Genomic DNA, 16895 nt, shown 5'->3' on the forward strand with positions numbered 1-16895 from the left:
ACTTCAGGAGACACCTAACACCGGTTTAACATTTCTAGTCTATTAATTTGCAATGAGCAGCAGCAGCATAGACTTGATTGCTTCGTTTGTTTCCTAGACAACTACTGAACGACCTTTCCTTCAGAAGCTGTTTCGTCCTGTGGCTGCGGACGGACAGCTGCATACACTGGGAGATCTGCTCCGAGAAGTTTGCCCTTCTGCAGTTGCTCCTGAAGGTAATCACCAACATGAAGCCTTTCTCTGTTTAGCTTAAATCCTTTGTTGCCCAGTGCATGAAAGCATCCTAACATACTGCCAAGTTACTTCAGAAAGATTAAAATGGAAAAATCTTCTTAAGCAAAATATTTACTATTGAAGTTATATTTTATACGTGATTAACATGCTGACAAAATTCAGAGTTGGGTCCCTTTGGCAAAATACACCATTTGAAGCTGGTTGTCTAATCAATTACAGCTCTGGTGCCATTAGTCTCTCGTTTCGAAATGCCAGTCCGGCAAACAATCACACCTTCGCCTTCTAAATCCATGAATCAATCTCAAGCTCTAGGGTTTAACTCTCAGACATGATCTACAAATTCTTTGAAGCATTAACTTTTTTTTCATTTTAATGAAGTGTTATTTATCAATTTCGTTTTGTTAGGTTTTCAGAACGAGCCCTGTTAGATATTTTAGTGGGTTGTGTTTCTGAATAGAAAGTATACCAGTGGTTTTAAACTCAGAATACTGTTTGATCCAGGGGACAGCTTCTCTCTCTGTCTTTTTGAATAGTTGGTCGTATTTTAAAAACACTGATAATATTTTTATCAATTTGTTGTTAGCTACTGTCAAATCAACCCCCAACGAATGGTGATCCTATCCCTAGTGCAATGAACTATTGCTCATCCCAGGAGCGGTTGTGGATAGGACTGTTGTTGGCTGGTACTCAGAAGTGGATTGCTTGTCATTTATCGCTAGTTCATCATAGTCTGTAAGCTCCACTAAAACCTGTTGAGTATCACATGCAAGCCACAATGGACAGTTAGTTATGTATTGATTTTGTATTTGACATCTTCATAGATTTCATAAACTTTGGAATTAATTTAGTTCAGTCTCTTCTTTTTTTTAGCTCTTTTGTTAAGGGTCTTCTGTGGTGGCCTACTGCAGGACTAGGTTTACAGTTCAGGTCTGCATCTCCTGGCTCCTTGGTTTTTCCACGTAATTGTGGCTACCATTTGTTTTCATCTTCTACATTAGCCTTTTAATTCAGTTTGAGGGAGCATTTTCAAGTGCTTCCTGTGTTCTGTGATTTCATGTTCTTTTACAGTATTTTCTGGTAATGAATCTAGAGGCCCTGGCCTATACGGTTTTTATTCTGTTTGTTTTGTGGTTTTGGTGTTCTACTTGTATGTAATTCTGGTTATTGCTTTTGTTGGATTTGGTGAAGCAGTGACTGTGTGTGACCATCAAGCTTGGAAATGAAAAGCACCCTGCACACTCTGAAATGACGCCCTGTGACTGACTGACTTGGTGCATCTTCGTCCTCTTACAGTTTCGCACCCATATCACAGTACATAGGGGATTAACCTGGCCCTGGTGTGAGAGCGGCTTCTTACTGGGTTGAAGAATATCTGTTCTCTGAAATTTGCATAACCTTCTCTGATGTGCACGCTTATTCCTGGAGAGGCCTTACTGTGTGGGCCTTCCTGCGTCTTTTTTTTTTTTAGTGGAAGTTGGGAAGAAAAACTAAGGTTTTCTTTGAAATGTGCTTTTATAATTTTCTTGTGATTTTATAAGTGACATATTTGTTTTGTTAGTGGATTATAAGTGCACATAGAAGAAATTCAGAATGTAAAATTATAAAGAAATAGTTTTGTTGTCCTGTTTTTGGTTCAAGTTATGCACAGAAGAAATAAATGTCTGATGACGTCTCCTTGTAAACCGATATTGTACCTGAGAATACATGAGAATGTGGTTAGAGTCCCATACCTCTGGTGTTGGTGTTCTCCAGAGAGTAACTTTGGAAAGGCCAAGAGCATTCCTTTTAGGAAAGAAGGAATAATCACTGTTCCCCTGAGGCTAGTTATCATCATCTACTACTTATTAGAATATATTAATAGTAAAAGCTGTTTTGAGCCAAAAGCCCCAAAGAGGTCCAAACATAAGCTGCAGCAGGTAGTCCTGCTAGGGGAAGTTTCTCCTTGAGAGAGACTGAACAAAAGATCACATTTTTTTAATCACATATTTATGCTGTTCATAAGTTAACCCTGGCAGGTGCACGTGTCACTTTGCTGAGATACTTTGAGCCTGATAGATGGGGACCTGGGTCACTTGGCTATTGTGGGAGCTTCTCCTTTTCAGTCTCTCCCCAACCCCCTGTGCTCTGCATTGTTCCCCGTTCTTGTTGCCTGTGAGTCTTAGGAAGAAGCGATACAGCTTCACTGACAGTGGGAATTCCCAAAAGACCTTCAGGTGTTTCCTATATGAAAGCAGGGCATAAATGTCCTATGATCATGTTTGGACAGAAACACATTCTGTTAGGTTCTGTTTTAAGTGAGTAAATATATTCTTTTTCTAATGTTTATCATTGTGCTCTAAAAATCCAAATTTCGTGGCTCAATGTATTTACCTTAATCAGTTGACTCACCTCGACTTCTTTGTTGTGTCCCCTAACATGGGCAGCATTCACTCATCTCGGAGCTATTGGACCTCTTAATACCTATCTATAGACATTTATCTTTCCTAAAAAAGTAATACATTTATTATTTTAATTGTTCTCCATAAGTAAAGATGATGAAACATTGGACCATCAGAATATATTTGTGATTTCCCCTCCTTGGCTTTTGTTCTTTATTTTAATCTCAGTAAGGTAAATTAATTAGCTTGATTATGTTAGTTCACCGTTAACACTGAAAACCAGAATTCCCGTAAAGTTATCATACATACAGGCAATTTAAAGCAAGCTATCTCTTCACTAAAACAAGTCCTATGGGACCTCAATCTGGCAATATGTACACTGTATAAAGTAAAACAATGCTGAATTCTATAATTCAGATTGGACAAATATTAACAAACCCTATTCCATCCATTAGACTAACTGGTCATTGTATGAGAGCAGATGGAAAACAAATGAGCATCTGTGTTTTAAATGTTTATTTCAGCATTAATCTTCTTTCCTCCATTGAGACTATGGCTAATTTGTAATTGTTATCACATATTTTTATCTTACCGCCAGGAGGCCTGGAACCATTTATTAAAGTGGCATTTTTATAATTATAGCAGATTAAAATATTGGGAGTTTTTCATTAAAGCTTGGCTGATGCACTCAATAAGAAGTGACCAGCATTAACACGGATGTATTTTGAAAACCTTGTTAAAACTGTTAAAAGAGCCAAGGCTGTAGAATTGTTGCTGGCAGAAATAATAAAATATATAAGATTGGGGGGGAGGGGAATGGTGAATGAAAAGAGCTACATGGTCTATATTAGCTGTGATATTATATATTCATTAAGACCTGGACTGCTAAGTAGTGTAGATCCGGAAGAAGTTAATGTAAGTATTCTTAAATGGGTTCGTATCTGTCTGACAAACAGCACTTTCCTTCTGTTTGTGATCACAGGATGAAAGCTCTGGAAGCTTGTATACGTACAGTTTTACTGCTACATCGTGTAGTGTGCTCTTAAGATTGAGATCTCATTCCCCAGGAAGCTTTTCTGTCTAAGATTAATTGCCCTTTTAAATCAGCGTTTGAAGTATTCCTTTAGCTATATCCTGACTTGGTTTAACCCTCTTTGACCTGACCCCACTGACTATTACTGCTGCGGCTGAGTCAGACTCCCTCAGCCTGATGGATGCACTTCAGATTTCAGCCTGTGGTTTTTCATGTCAATGGATTCAATTAGTTGGTATTTTGTTAATGAACATATCAGAGGTTAAAGAATTTGTCAGCCAAACAAAATTGTTCAGACTTGTGGTAATCAAAATCTCATCTCTCGCTCTTTAAAACTTCACCAGAAATATTAGAAGTATTAGCTCCAGCATCACATATTCCAAGGTTGTGAATCATGTTTTCTACCGAATTGTACAATGTACATGTGAAGCCATGCAGCTAAATACATGGGCTGCAATTATTGACCTTAAATTTATTCCATATTCATAAGTGTCCATTTTTAAAACTTCATTAAGCTGATATTTTGTGAATTTTCCTTAAATATACACCATCCATTTCTTTAGCCTCTTTCAAAGTTAAAACAGGTTCCTTGTATTTACTTAGTAATAGTAATTGGGAAAACTCAGACATCATCTTCCTAGATCTCAGGTAACCTGTTTTTAAAGGCATTTAGGTTCTTGTCCTTCTGGAAAACTGACTAAGGAATGAGGAGGGCTGAAATGTAGATGGTGAAGAGCCATTGGGAACAGAACTCTTTGACATAGTCACCACCAGCTGCAGAATTGTCCTCAAACTGTGTCATATTTTAAAATCTGTGGCACAAAAGATTTGGGAGGGTTTTATTTGTCATTCAAAAGCTTTTCATGGCTTCTTTCATAGATGTTTTCTTTGTTTTTTAACTAAGAACTTTCCCTAAGTCTATTAAATAATTTAAGCATAATACAGTATGTGTTAACACCAAATCTTTAAATTAGGACACCATCCTAATTGGGTTGGTTTTTTTTTTTCCTCTTCTGGGATCTGCCTTAAAACTTTCCCTGAGACATTCCCACCCGGACTAAGAACAGCGTGCAGAGGAGAGGGAGGAGAGCAGAAGAGAGGGGGACAGCAGAGGAGAGGGGGGACAGCAGAGGAGGGGGGAGAGCAGAGGAGAGGGGGTGAAGGGAGAGGGGAGCAGAGGAGGGGGAGGGGGAGGGGAGCAGAGGAGAGGGGGGAGAACAGAGGAGATGGTTTGTAGCACTTTAAATGGGTTTGTGGCGCTTTAAAATTTTTTTCTCCCAGTATAAAACATTCATTTAGCTTTTAATCATTGAGTTTTGTCTTTGACGCGTACATAAAAGTTGTGTGCCGCCGGCTGCATGGAGATACAGAGCTGAGCAGTTTGGGGAACATACGACACAAAGCCGAACTCCTCTCAGCCCTTTGCATACAAATCACATAATTGAATCCATGCTTTTCCTATATCTTTTTGGGATATCTTGAACCAAGAAAATTATTTAGTCCCATGACTATGTATGCAGGAAGAGAATTTTCAAAAGGCTGTATTTTTTATTACTTAACTCCATGGTTCTTTTTAAGCCAGTTTTCTGTCCTGATCTTAGGTTATTAGAGGCTTTTGGCTTGCTTAGTTTTTAGAGAGTGAGTAGGACTTGGAGAAAAAAGAGCCACTTTGTTTTTTGTTTTTAATGCCTGCTGTGGGTGAGGCTTCTGCTGGGCTCTGTACCGGGTGCTTTGGCTGTCCCATCAGGTCGTCTGTGTTACCCTGGTGACTGGAATTCTCTCTTCACCTGTCAGAAAACTTAGCGATGGGTGAACTAGGCACCTATGGTCATTTGGACTATGATTAGAAATATTTTGCAATTCAGTCATAAAGCACCTCATGGATTAGAACTAGAAGTCATCTGCGTATCTTTATTTAGATCATTGGTTTACGGTCTGTAGTTTTATTAGAGTTATCTCCAAAACTGCGTGCTCCCCAGTCAGCAAGTCCGTGTCTACCCCACCTTCACCTGGCTTCCATTTTGGGTTTCTGTATAAAATCTGTTTTGAATCCATATAACTATAAGACTTATTTGAGGAGATATTTTAAAAAGAAACTTTCTTGGATCATTCAGAATGGTCAAGAAGGGGACAAATTTGTGATTTGTTATTTTATTTCTGATGGTCAGCTATATTTGTAAGCCACAGATTTATAAAAGTAAGAAAACCAAATAAAATTAGCTAGCTGACTTATAGCAACCCACTAGGACACAGGAGAAATGTCCCATACTGTTTCCATGGCTGCGGCATTCCCAGAAGCAGCCTCCCACTCCGTTCTCTTGGGAAGCGGTAGGTGGGTCTGTCGATTCTGACTCATAGCAGTCCAGCAATGGAGTCCAGGCCTGTACTAGCCTCACCATTGTTCTTATAGCTGAACCCTTGTGCAGTCACTGTGTCAGTCCGTCTAGGCCACAGCTTGTTGGTTTTTTTGCTCCCCTCTTCTTTATTTAGCATGATATCCTCCTCCAAGGACTCTTCTGTCCCCACAACATATTCAAAGGACATGAGATAAAGTCTAGCTATCTTTGCCACTAACGAGCATTCTGGCTGCCCTTCGTTCAAGACAGGTTTATGTGTTCTTTTGGCAGTCCATGATACTTCTAATATTCTGGGCCAGTACCGTAATTCAGATGCATCAATTCTTCTTAGGTATCTGTTTACAGTGTCCAGTTTTCACACGTGTCTGAGGCCATTAAAAATACCATGCTTAGACCAGGCACACTGAATCCTCAAAGTCCCCACCTTTCTTTTCAGCACTTTAAAGCAGTAGATTTACCCAGAACATTGCATTGCTTGGTCTCTTGACTACTGCTTTCACGAGCATTGATTGTGGATCCATGCAAGATGATCTCCTTGACAATCTCAGTCTTTTTCTACATATTTCATGATGTTACTCATTGGTACAGTTGTGAAGATAAGGGGCTTTACATTGAGTTGTAATCCCTACTGAAGGCTTTAATCCTTGACCTTGAGCAAGTACTTCAGGTCCTGCTCTCTTGCGACAAGCAAGGTTGTGTCATCTGCAGATCAAAAGTTATTAATTACGCCTTTCTCCAATGTTGTTGCTGCATTTTTTCATGTAGTTCAGCTTCTTTGATAATTTGCTCCGCGTACAGATTGCATAAATACAGTGAGAGGATAGAACCCTGACACACAGCTTGCCTCTTGATTCATTTACAGTTTCTGCACAGTGAAGTGGTTTCGAATTCCCGTTCTGCTCAGGGCGGTCCATAATTTGTTTTGAGCCTCACGGTTTGAATATTTTTTTTGCACAATGAAACACAAGTACAAATCCATCTGGCATCTGCAATGACGTCCCTTGTTCCACGTCCTCTTCTGAATCTGGCCTGACCTTCCAGCAGCTCCCTGTCAATGTACTGCTGCAAACACTGTTTGAGAATCTCCACAAAATTTTACTTTCGTTTGATATCAGTACTATTTTTGAGCATTTTGTTGGGTCACCTCTCTGAAATGGGTACAGATGTGAACCTATTCCAGTCATTTGGCCAACTTAATTACCTTCCAAATTCCCTGGCCTAGACTAGTAAGTGGTCCCAGTGCTTCATCATCTTTTTGAATGATTTCAGTTGGTATTCCAAAATTCCTGGTGACTTGTTTTTGACTAAAGCTTTCGGTGAGTGCAGCTCAGATTCCTTCCTTCAGCACCATTGTTTCTTGCTCATATACTCTCTCCTCACATGGTGGAATATCAGCTAATTCTTTTTGGTGTACGGTGACTTTGCGTAGTTTTTCCATCTTTTGATGCATCCTACATCATTCAATATTTTGCCCATGCTTGAATTTTTTCTTCGTTCATTCCGTTTAAGATCTGTTGTGTGTTTGCTTTTCTTTTTGATTTTCTAACTAGTTCTTGACACATTTCTTTTTATTCTGTCTTCTCATGCTGCTCTTTGAAATTTTCTGTTTAGCTCTTTGACTTCATCGTTTCTTCCACTTGCCTTGCTGCTCTATGATTAAGAGCACATTTCAGAGTCTCTTCTGACAGCCACTTTGATCTTTTCTTTCTTGGTTGTCTTTTTAATGACCTTTAGCTTTCTTCATAAATGATGTTCTTGATGTCCTCCCACAGCTCGTCAGGTCTTCCATCATTAGTGATCAGTGTAGAAAGTCTGTTCTTGAGATGTTCTCAAAATTCAGGTGGGATAGATTCAAGGTCCTTTTTTTTTTTGCTCTGGTGGACTTGTTTTAATTTTCTTCAGCGTCAGCCTGGACTCGCATGTGAGCAGTTGGGGTGGTCTGTTCCACAGCTTCTGGCCTGGTTTAAGCTGCTGCCATGAGCTGCTCTGTCATCTTTTCACAGATGTAGTAAGTAAGTACCACTGGGACGTAATGTAAAAGAAAGGCCTCCGAGCCAAGAGGCAGACCTGCCCCGAGTCACCCAGGCCTGAATTCAAATTCCAGTTACTTGATTCCTAATTCCTCTTTCGGGAGCGCTTTATAAACTGTCAGGTTGCCTTGATGGCACTATGGGTTAGGCGTTGGATTACCAACCTCAGCGTCAGTGATTCAACCCACCACTATCTGCTCCCTGGGAGAAATATGTGACTTTCTGCTCCTTTAAAGATGTATGGTCTCAGTTGGTCTGGTATTACTTCTTAATATAAAGTTCTTTCTTATACATTAAGAAAATAAATACTTACAATCTTAAACAAGTTTACTGTCTCGAAGCCCTACATAGGATTGGAATGAGCCAGAATTGACTTAATAACAGTAGGCTCAGTTTGGTCTTGTAAATGATCGAGGCAGAGTGGACCCTTTCTCTTAGTACTGAGTATAGTTATATCAACTGTATGTGTGTATTTAGACATCATGTTTATGTCAAGTATATGCAAGGGCACTTAAGAAAATCCATGGGAAAAAATTAAATGAGAAGATAATGGAAATTTTCCACAGACTTTTTTGAAGCCCCCTCATATTTATGTATGCACAAGTTGCCATCGTTCTCCCATTGAAGTTTGTGCATGTGGACTTGATTGACATTTCTTTTGTGTTTTGTTTTTGTCTCTCAGTAATTTGTCACTCTGATCATACAACCAAAATTTTTATGAATATATGTTTATTGAAATGAACCACAACTCCAAAATTATTTATCTTGCTTCCTAATACTTGAATTTATAAGAAAGATAAATGTAAGAAATTGTTTTATTGTGATGATCTCTATTGAAATATGCTCCCTTGAAGATTTAACATTTAATTCAGAGTGAATTAAATTCTTTACCCAAAGAAAGCATAGGGCTCTCACATTTACTTCTGGTCCTTCATGTCACTCATCAACTTGGATTGTTGTGAATGGCTATCCTTCGAGTTATAAGATAAATTTCTGTATTAATTTTGACATAAAAACCTACAGTGTGGACATTCTACAAAATAATTATACGTGCTCTTCAAAATTGCTGAGATTAAGAAATAAAAAGAAAGCCTTCGATACTGTGCTAGACTAGAAAGAGTAGGGAGGCCAAAATTGGGTGTCGTGTGTGAACTGGCACTAGCTTCTAGACTTGAGAAATAAGTGTTCCAGAGCCAGTGGATCACATTTTGATTATGGATTACCTAACAGTATTATAAAATTAAATTTCTGGATTTTTCTTTTGTTGTTTGTTTGTTTTAACAGCACTGTGGTTATGTGGGAAAATAGGCCGTGAAGTATTTCAGGGGTAAAGAGACTGCAGCTTTACGCAGGATTGAGAAAACACCCACAGTGCTGAAGGGGGCAAGTGTAGGAGAGCAGAGGACAACGATAGCAAAGTCCCAATTGGCCCAAAGCAATGCCCTATATAAAGGAAATTCACATAGAACTAGCTCACTCGGTTACTGCCTCAAATGTGTGCCTACTTTAAAGCATTAGAGTTAACATTTAAGAAAATCTGAGTGGGTGAATTGTGGGGTAGCATATTTCTCCTGAGTCATTTTCTGTGTAATGACATATTTCTCGTTCCCAAATATTAAATTCTAGATTTCCTTTTTGAGACAAGTTTACCAAAAACATGGTTTACTTTAGCAATATCATCAATATTTCCTTTTTACTGTTAGAAAAAACAGTCTACTAATGTTTCACTGTTCCCTTTTGTTAGTTCTGACATGACTGAAATGTCCGGTCATACTTTGTTGTTATTTATGGCAGCTTGAATTAAGGTGATAGCTTGTAACTTTTTGGCTTCTCTGGAGCCATTGTTTGTTTGTCTGTTTTAAAGTTAATAACTGTATAGCAAGAGCCTTTTATGTAGCCATGCTAAGACATTAATCTTGACAGGATGTTGGATCAGTAAGAGAACATTTACTGATGTATTGTTACGTGTCAAGCAGCATTATAGGCCCATGTGGCAAATAAGAGAGAAGCCTTCATGAATGGTCCATTCCCAAGGAGCTGCTGCTCCATTCCAGGAATCTGTCCGATTCCTGCCGCGCTGTTGGGTGAAGTCAGGAAACTACTAATGTAAGCGCTGGCAAAGTTCTAGACAACACACCTGTTCTGTGACAGCCCTTCTAGACCAGTGGTTCTCAACCTGTGGGTTGCAACCCCTTTGGGGGCTGAACGACCCTTTCACAGGGACACCTGATTCATAGCAGTAGCAAAATTACAGTTACAAAGTAGCAATGAAAATCATTTGATGGTTGGGGGTCACCACCACATGAGGAACTGTATGAAAGGGTTACGTAGGCATGAGGAAGATTGAGAACCACTGTTCTAGACTATTGGAGGGATATCTCTTTTTCTGCCCAGGGACACTTGGTGATGTAGGACACCGTTCTCAGGCTGATCACACATTTAATAAGCTCACTGCTGTGTGGGACTGGGATGCTTCTCATGCTAGCTGGTCATGATGAGCCCCCTCCCCACGACTGCTTCTAGATTCTCCTCTTTCATGCCGAGACGTACCTACTAAACCAGAGTCCTTGATTCCTACTCTGGCCTCCGACCCTGTGATTTATGGGTGTCTTGCAGAAAGTGTTCAGATGGTGCCTATGTTCTCCAACTCTCTTGGAAACCCAAACTCTCCTTTCGACGACCCTGTGCATCAGTGTCATGTTGTTTTGCCTCCACATGCAAATATGGCTGTCGGCACAGAATCCTGTGTATGGATTGGTGAGCTGGCCCTTCTAGTCTGTTACAGCATAATCCAAAGGCAGCTCCAACTGAAGGAAAACTTTATCAGATCAGGAACTTTTACTCTTTACCACCGCTCTTTCATTTTTTGACTCAGTGCTAAGTGGGAGTAGATTCTGAGAATGTTAAAATATTTCAAAGAACTGCAATGAGAATATGAAGAGAACTGCACCGGAAATGTTTTCAACTATTCTAAGAAAGGTCAAGACGGCAAAATCTTGGCAATCTGGCACTTACAGAGAATTAATCATTCTGGATAGCTGAAATTTATTAATTTGAACATTTTAAACTCTTCTCAAAGTACTAATGCTATGCTTTCTACAGTATTCTGTGCACACCTTAATATTTTACTTATATAGCCACGTGCTGCATCATATGCTTTGCTTTACTGCACATTGCAGATAACGTGGGGGGGGGGTTGTTGTTTCAACAAATTGAAGATTTCAGGCAGCACTGTGTGATCAGGTCCATTAACACCGAGTCACATTTTGATAAGCCTCACAGTATTTCATATGTTTCCATAATGTTACTACGCATTCAGAAAGCCAACAAACCAAAAGATAAAAATAATAGCCATTGCCGTTCCCAATTTCTGCGCAGTGACTAGAACTGCTCCATAGGGTCCCCAAACTAAATCTATACAAGACCAGCTTCACCTCTCACCCACTGTTCCATGAGCCTTCTTAGATGATAAAAACCCCAACCCTGTCACTGCCATTGAGTTGTTTCCGACTCATAGCAACCCTGTGGGTCAGAGTAGAACTGCCCATGCAAGTTTCTGAGACTGTCACTCTACAGAAGTAGAGAGCCTCATCGTTTTTCCACAGAGCGGCTGGTGGTTTCGAACTGTTGACCTTATGCTTAGCAACCCAGCTCAGAACCATGGCACCACATTGATAATGTAAACATGACTTTTGTATGCGCTGGGAAACATGTACTTCTGAGACTCAGTATTTTTAAAACGATGACACATTGGTTCAGGGATTTGTTTGGGAATCTTTATTTGGTTAAATTTAGGATTTGGTTGGGTTAGGTATGTTTTCTTGATTTTTACAAAATTTTAGTTTTCTTTAATGAAAAAAAAAACTTAATTTATCAACTTTGCAAAACTGGTTTTAGGCTTTTTGCTTACCCACAGTCCATTTACTCTCAGTGGATTGTCTTCCGAAGACCCTACTGCCACTACTGGAAAATTGGAGTATTTTTAAAGGGTCTCTTGGTTTAGATTTTAAGGTGCCAGCTAAGCTGTATCACCGTATGTCAGTGCCCATTTGCATCCACATGAAAGCCCTGGGCAGAAAGAAGAATGCTGTGCTCATTCGCAAATTACATTTTCTTTTCATCCTTTGGTCCAATGGCAGTGAGTTCTTATGTTTTGGTTTTGGGAGGTTGGGTTTGTTTGTTTGTTTGTTTAACATTTTATTAGGGACTCATATAACCCTCATCACAGTCAATACATACATCAATTGTATAAAGCACTTCTGTGCATTCTTTGCCCTCATCATTTTCAAAGCATTTGCTCTCCACTTAAGCCCTTTGCATCAAGTCCTCTTTTCCCCCCTCCCTCCCGGCTCCCCCCTCCCTCATGGGCCCTTGATAATTTATAAATTATTATTTTGTCATATCTTGCCCTGTCCTGCATCTTTGGGAGGTTGTTTTGTTTTTGTCCCCAGGAAGCTGCAATGTTTGAGCATTGTATTTTGAATAAATTGTAAAAGAGACAAGCTATTAACTCAAAAGAGCAACCAAAAGATTCTTAGTGGTCCTGTAAGAGGGCTTCAAAAAGCCCAGGGATAGATGGAATGGGAAGATAATGGAATTTTTTTCCACGGATTTTTTGAGGCCTCCACATACCTTGTTCTTTCCTGGTAGATGAGTTTGGTTTTGCCTTCTCTCCCCCCCTCCCCCCCCCTTGCAATAATCAGTAGTGTTTCTGGTTACTTTAAAGGGTTTTAGTGTATGGTCCCCAAGCCATGAAAAACACAGAGCTAATTTGGAATAAAATTTGAATTTAAAAGAGAAGCATGACTTGCAGCACTCTTCATAAGAGAATAGGTGTCAAAAATCAATGAGGTTTCATAACCTAAAACAGGAATCCCTGAGTCAGACGCTGAGTCCTGCTGTGAACTCTGTTGCCTCTCCTCACAGTGACTCTAAGCCATTTTCTTACACACTTTATCTACTACTGCACCAACCCTACAGCTCTACTCTCTTTTCTTTAACATCTCTCCAAACACTGATCGATTTTATTATTATTCCTAGTCACCTTTCTCTTTTCTGTTTTTCAAATGTGTGTTGACCCACTTACTACAGTTCTTAATGTGCAGCTAAAAAAACTTCAGTGCCATGGGCTGTTTGCTCCACCGAAGTTTCATTAACGTCAGTCTTAGGTGAGTATAGTAATTAAGAAAGAATGAAGGTTTTCACATACAGCAACAGAGCTTCTACTAGAATTCGTTGTAATCTTCAGGTTTCTGTTTGGGTGGTACACAGTGCAGCATCGGAACATTCTCCGTGACCACGACACCAGGGCAGGAGATAGACGGGCTTGCCCTCCCCCTTAGGGCTCTGGGCAAGCCTTCAATCCACCTACAAGTCAAAGCACAGCAGGCTTGGTTCAGTTGGGTTTTCTCCTCAGTTCTTTGCACTCTGACTGATCGTTGTTGGATTTCTTTCTTGGATTAGATGGGGGAAAGAAGAACCAGGTCATGATTCATGGAATTGAGCCGATGCTGGAAACCCCTCTGCAGTGGCTGAGTGAACACCTGAGCTACCCAGACAATTTCCTTCATATCAGTGTCATCCCACAGCCAACAGATTGAAGGGTCCGCCGTTTGCCTGCAGGGATTCACCCGGGATCAGGATTGATCAGAGCATGTCACCTCTCTGCTTCACTCAAGTTGGGTGGAGGCACGCAGACAAGAAACACTCTGCCGCTGCAAGCCCAACAGGAAAAAGATTCCATGGCAGATAAGGGCAGGGCGATGGGGCTGGTCTGACTTCACATCACCACTGCTTCCCTCCACTGCCGTCATTAAACCTCAGCTGCGGCATGGGGAGGCCTCACAGGATCACTGCGAGCCTTCTCTCTGCTTGTAAGATACTATGAAGCTGAAACCTTTGGCCTAGGAAGAAAACGGAAATATGTGCCAGTCCATTTGTATTTCTGATTAACAAACAGGGGTGTTTCCTAAGGTGACCATGGTTCAACTTTTAGCTCAAGGGAGTGGAAACATTGGTTGAATTTTCAAAAGAATTAGTAAGAAAACAAAAGAGAAATTCTGTTATCAATGACTTGCAGTAATTTTTTTGTAAAAGATTAAATTACAGTAAGCCCATCTTTCCTTAATGAAAATTTCCTATGTTTACAGTCTGTCTATTGGTATGCAAACAATCTTGTAACTTTGATAATGCACAGTGAGAGATTTTTAAATAAAGCCTCTGAATATGTTTTGTCATTTAACAACACACTGTTTTGTCACTTTCTGACTCGCATACAGTAAGGAGCTCACTCTTTTCCCACTGTGTGTTGCTGATCCGACTGGTCTGTCCCGGCACCGGCTGGCTTAGGGCACAGAATACCTACCCTGTCTCAGTGTTATCGTAGTTTCTTGTTGCCGATTCTTGAATCTGTGTTTGTTACATGCTACAGGCTTGATGTTAATTTTTCTTCATTTTTTTGTTTACCTCTATAAGCCTGTCAAATCATAGTATGATTAAGTGTCTGTAAGGGAATTTTGGGGGGGAGATTGTTCCTTTCCAAGCTCATATTTTGTATTGTCTTCACAACTAATAGCTCATGTGATCCCTGGCCAGCCGGGCCTCATAAAGTAAAATGACTACTTATCCCCCGGCTGCGGTCGATTTTCTGTAACTTGACCAAAAGGATTCAGATGTTACTGGAGTTCTCCTTCAGTGCAGGGGATCTTTGCTGCACCTCGTTACCAAGCTGCTGGGGTTCTACCAGCCCAACGCATGATGTGTTACAGTGTGTTCCATGTGCACTCGTCTGCCGTCCATCCTGAAGGTTGGCCCGTTTCAGGATGCTAAAAACTGAACAGTGTCAGACAAAAATGGTCTTAGATTTCATAGTGAAAATGAATGTCTTTTTCATATTTAAAAAAAATTACATGAATGTGGAAGTGAGATCCTGCTAATGCTCATTCCTTTGCTCAGCCTTTTCAGTTTTCATTGGCAAATAGCAACTTTATTCACAGAGAGAGAGGGTTGTACTTGATCAAATGGAAATTATTATAAGGCTCAATAAAAAAGAAATTTTCGCCATATGGTTCCAGAATGATCTGAGAAGAATAGAAGCGTATAGAAAATAACTGGCCAATGTAAATAAATGAAAAGGCAGAATTTTCATAAAGACAGAAAGAAATTAGTAATATCAGAGTTTCTTGAGGATCAAAAACCCACTGACTTGTCGTTTTGCCAAGAGGTTGGTTTGACTATGATTGTTAACGATAGAAGTGCTTATTCTGTTCAGGGTGGGGATTTTCCCCCCGATGTTTTGACAGACTGAAGTGCGTGTCAGAGAGCAGGAGCATCCGAATGCCAGGTCTGGTTGCTAAGTCGTGATGAGAAGGTGTGGTGAGCATGGCAGGCCACGTCTCTTTGCACAGAGGAGGCCGCCGGCCAGTGCACTTGGGTAAGCTGCTGGTACTGGCGTCCAGGTGTGCAAGAGCGTTTATTAAGCCATTGCCACTTTGTAGGGCTTGTTCATTATTACACAAGCGCTCTAACTTTATTACTCTTGTCTTCTGGGCCCAGGTAAGTCAACCCACACCTAGAGGAAAAATTTACACACAATTCAGTGTTTCGCTTAAATATCTATTTTTGTTTCTTTTGATTTGAAAAAGTTTATGGTTTATTAAAAAATTAAGTAAACTCTGTGTCTGTCTTTATTTTTCAAAGATGGAAATAAGCTATAAATCAAGTTTACCAATTAAGGAAATCATGAAAATGTCCTTAGTCTGATACCTGTCATAAAAGCTTTGAAAAGAAAAAAAATGTAAGATGATTGATAAAAGAAAATACATAAAATGAGAGAGGACCACAAAGCTCAGTACTGGTGGAGCCCATCGGTGCATGTAATGGGGGGGGGGGGGTCAAAAAGTGTGTGAGAAAATGCCGTTGTCTTTGAGTTTCATTTTCCACAAACTATGAAGCCGCTCCCTGGTGACCTAGGAAAATGGAAATGTTTTAAAATCTTAACACACTTAACCAGGAAGGAATAAGTGTAGACTAAATAAAAGACTTATTCTTCATGATGGAGTTTTTCCATTTGGATGGACCTAAGTTCTAACTGAATAGAGTTTGACTCCTGGATGTATCTGGATACCTGAAGGAGCCTGTTCAATTTATTAAGGTTGATCTGCCCATCTTCATAGGATGAGGATGTTGGCCACCTTGCAGTCTGAGTCTGACGTGAATTCGTGAGTGGGCTAATCCTGTCATGTTCACCCAGTTCCCAAGAAACTGAAAACTAGATTGGAAGGAATTGATTTTCCACGAAAACTAAAGAGTTGTCATCTAGTGACAAACTTTAATAGTAAACTTTCTAGGATATTTAAAAAAATGCTACGGTGAGGGAACTTCCTTTCAGTTTTTAAACATTTGGTGCATGTGGCTAATGGCGAGGAGCAAGAGTCTCGCTGCATGGATCATCGTGCTCGTATTTAGGGCGAGGCTAGCTGTGGAGAGCGTTGCGGTGTCAGGGACCACTCTGTCGAGGTAACGAGGTAGTATGAACCCCTCCAAGTCAGTCGTAGGGATTGAATCAGTCCAACTCCCTACTGCTGTTTTCTGTCATCCCATTAGGTGTTTCTTAACTATAGTTCTCTCTCTGCCTATAGTATTAAAAATTATTGCAGGTGCAAGGAAGGGGGGTGACACCCCTCTCCCCAGCCCCAAGATAATTTGAGATTGATCCTTTATAAGATGCTTTGAATTCAAGTTTGAGTTACAAATTTGTGGTTCTCGACACTTATTGACTGAATGTAAATGCTGTGGAATCTAGTAGCTATATAAAGTAACCGTAGAGAGAAAATGTTCATCATTTGGGTCAGTAAGTAAAGTT

At 40.1% G+C, this 16895-nt stretch overlaps 1 protein-coding gene across 3 annotated transcripts in view; it reads left to right on the top strand.

Moving 5' to 3' along the window:
- The window catches only part of ATG5 (autophagy related 5), a 117912-nt gene extending 102209 nt beyond the window's left edge, over positions 1-15703 (top strand). For all 3 annotated transcript variants that reach the window (XM_075554716.1, XM_075554714.1, XM_075554715.1), the window contains exons 7-8: positions 98-215; positions 13496-15703. In XM_075554716.1, the coding sequence (XP_075410831.1) occupies positions 98-215; positions 13496-13522 (145 nt within the window). In that variant the 3' untranslated portion in view covers positions 13523-15703. The remainder of the gene's footprint in view (positions 1-97; positions 216-13495) is intronic.
- Positions 15704-16895: the final 1192 nt, after the last annotated feature.

Source organism: Tenrec ecaudatus, chromosome 7 (assembly GCF_050624435.1).
Source record: "Tenrec ecaudatus isolate mTenEca1 chromosome 7, mTenEca1.hap1, whole genome shotgun sequence".
In the NCBI taxonomy this organism is placed as follows: domain Eukaryota; kingdom Metazoa; phylum Chordata; class Mammalia; order Afrosoricida; family Tenrecidae; genus Tenrec; species Tenrec ecaudatus.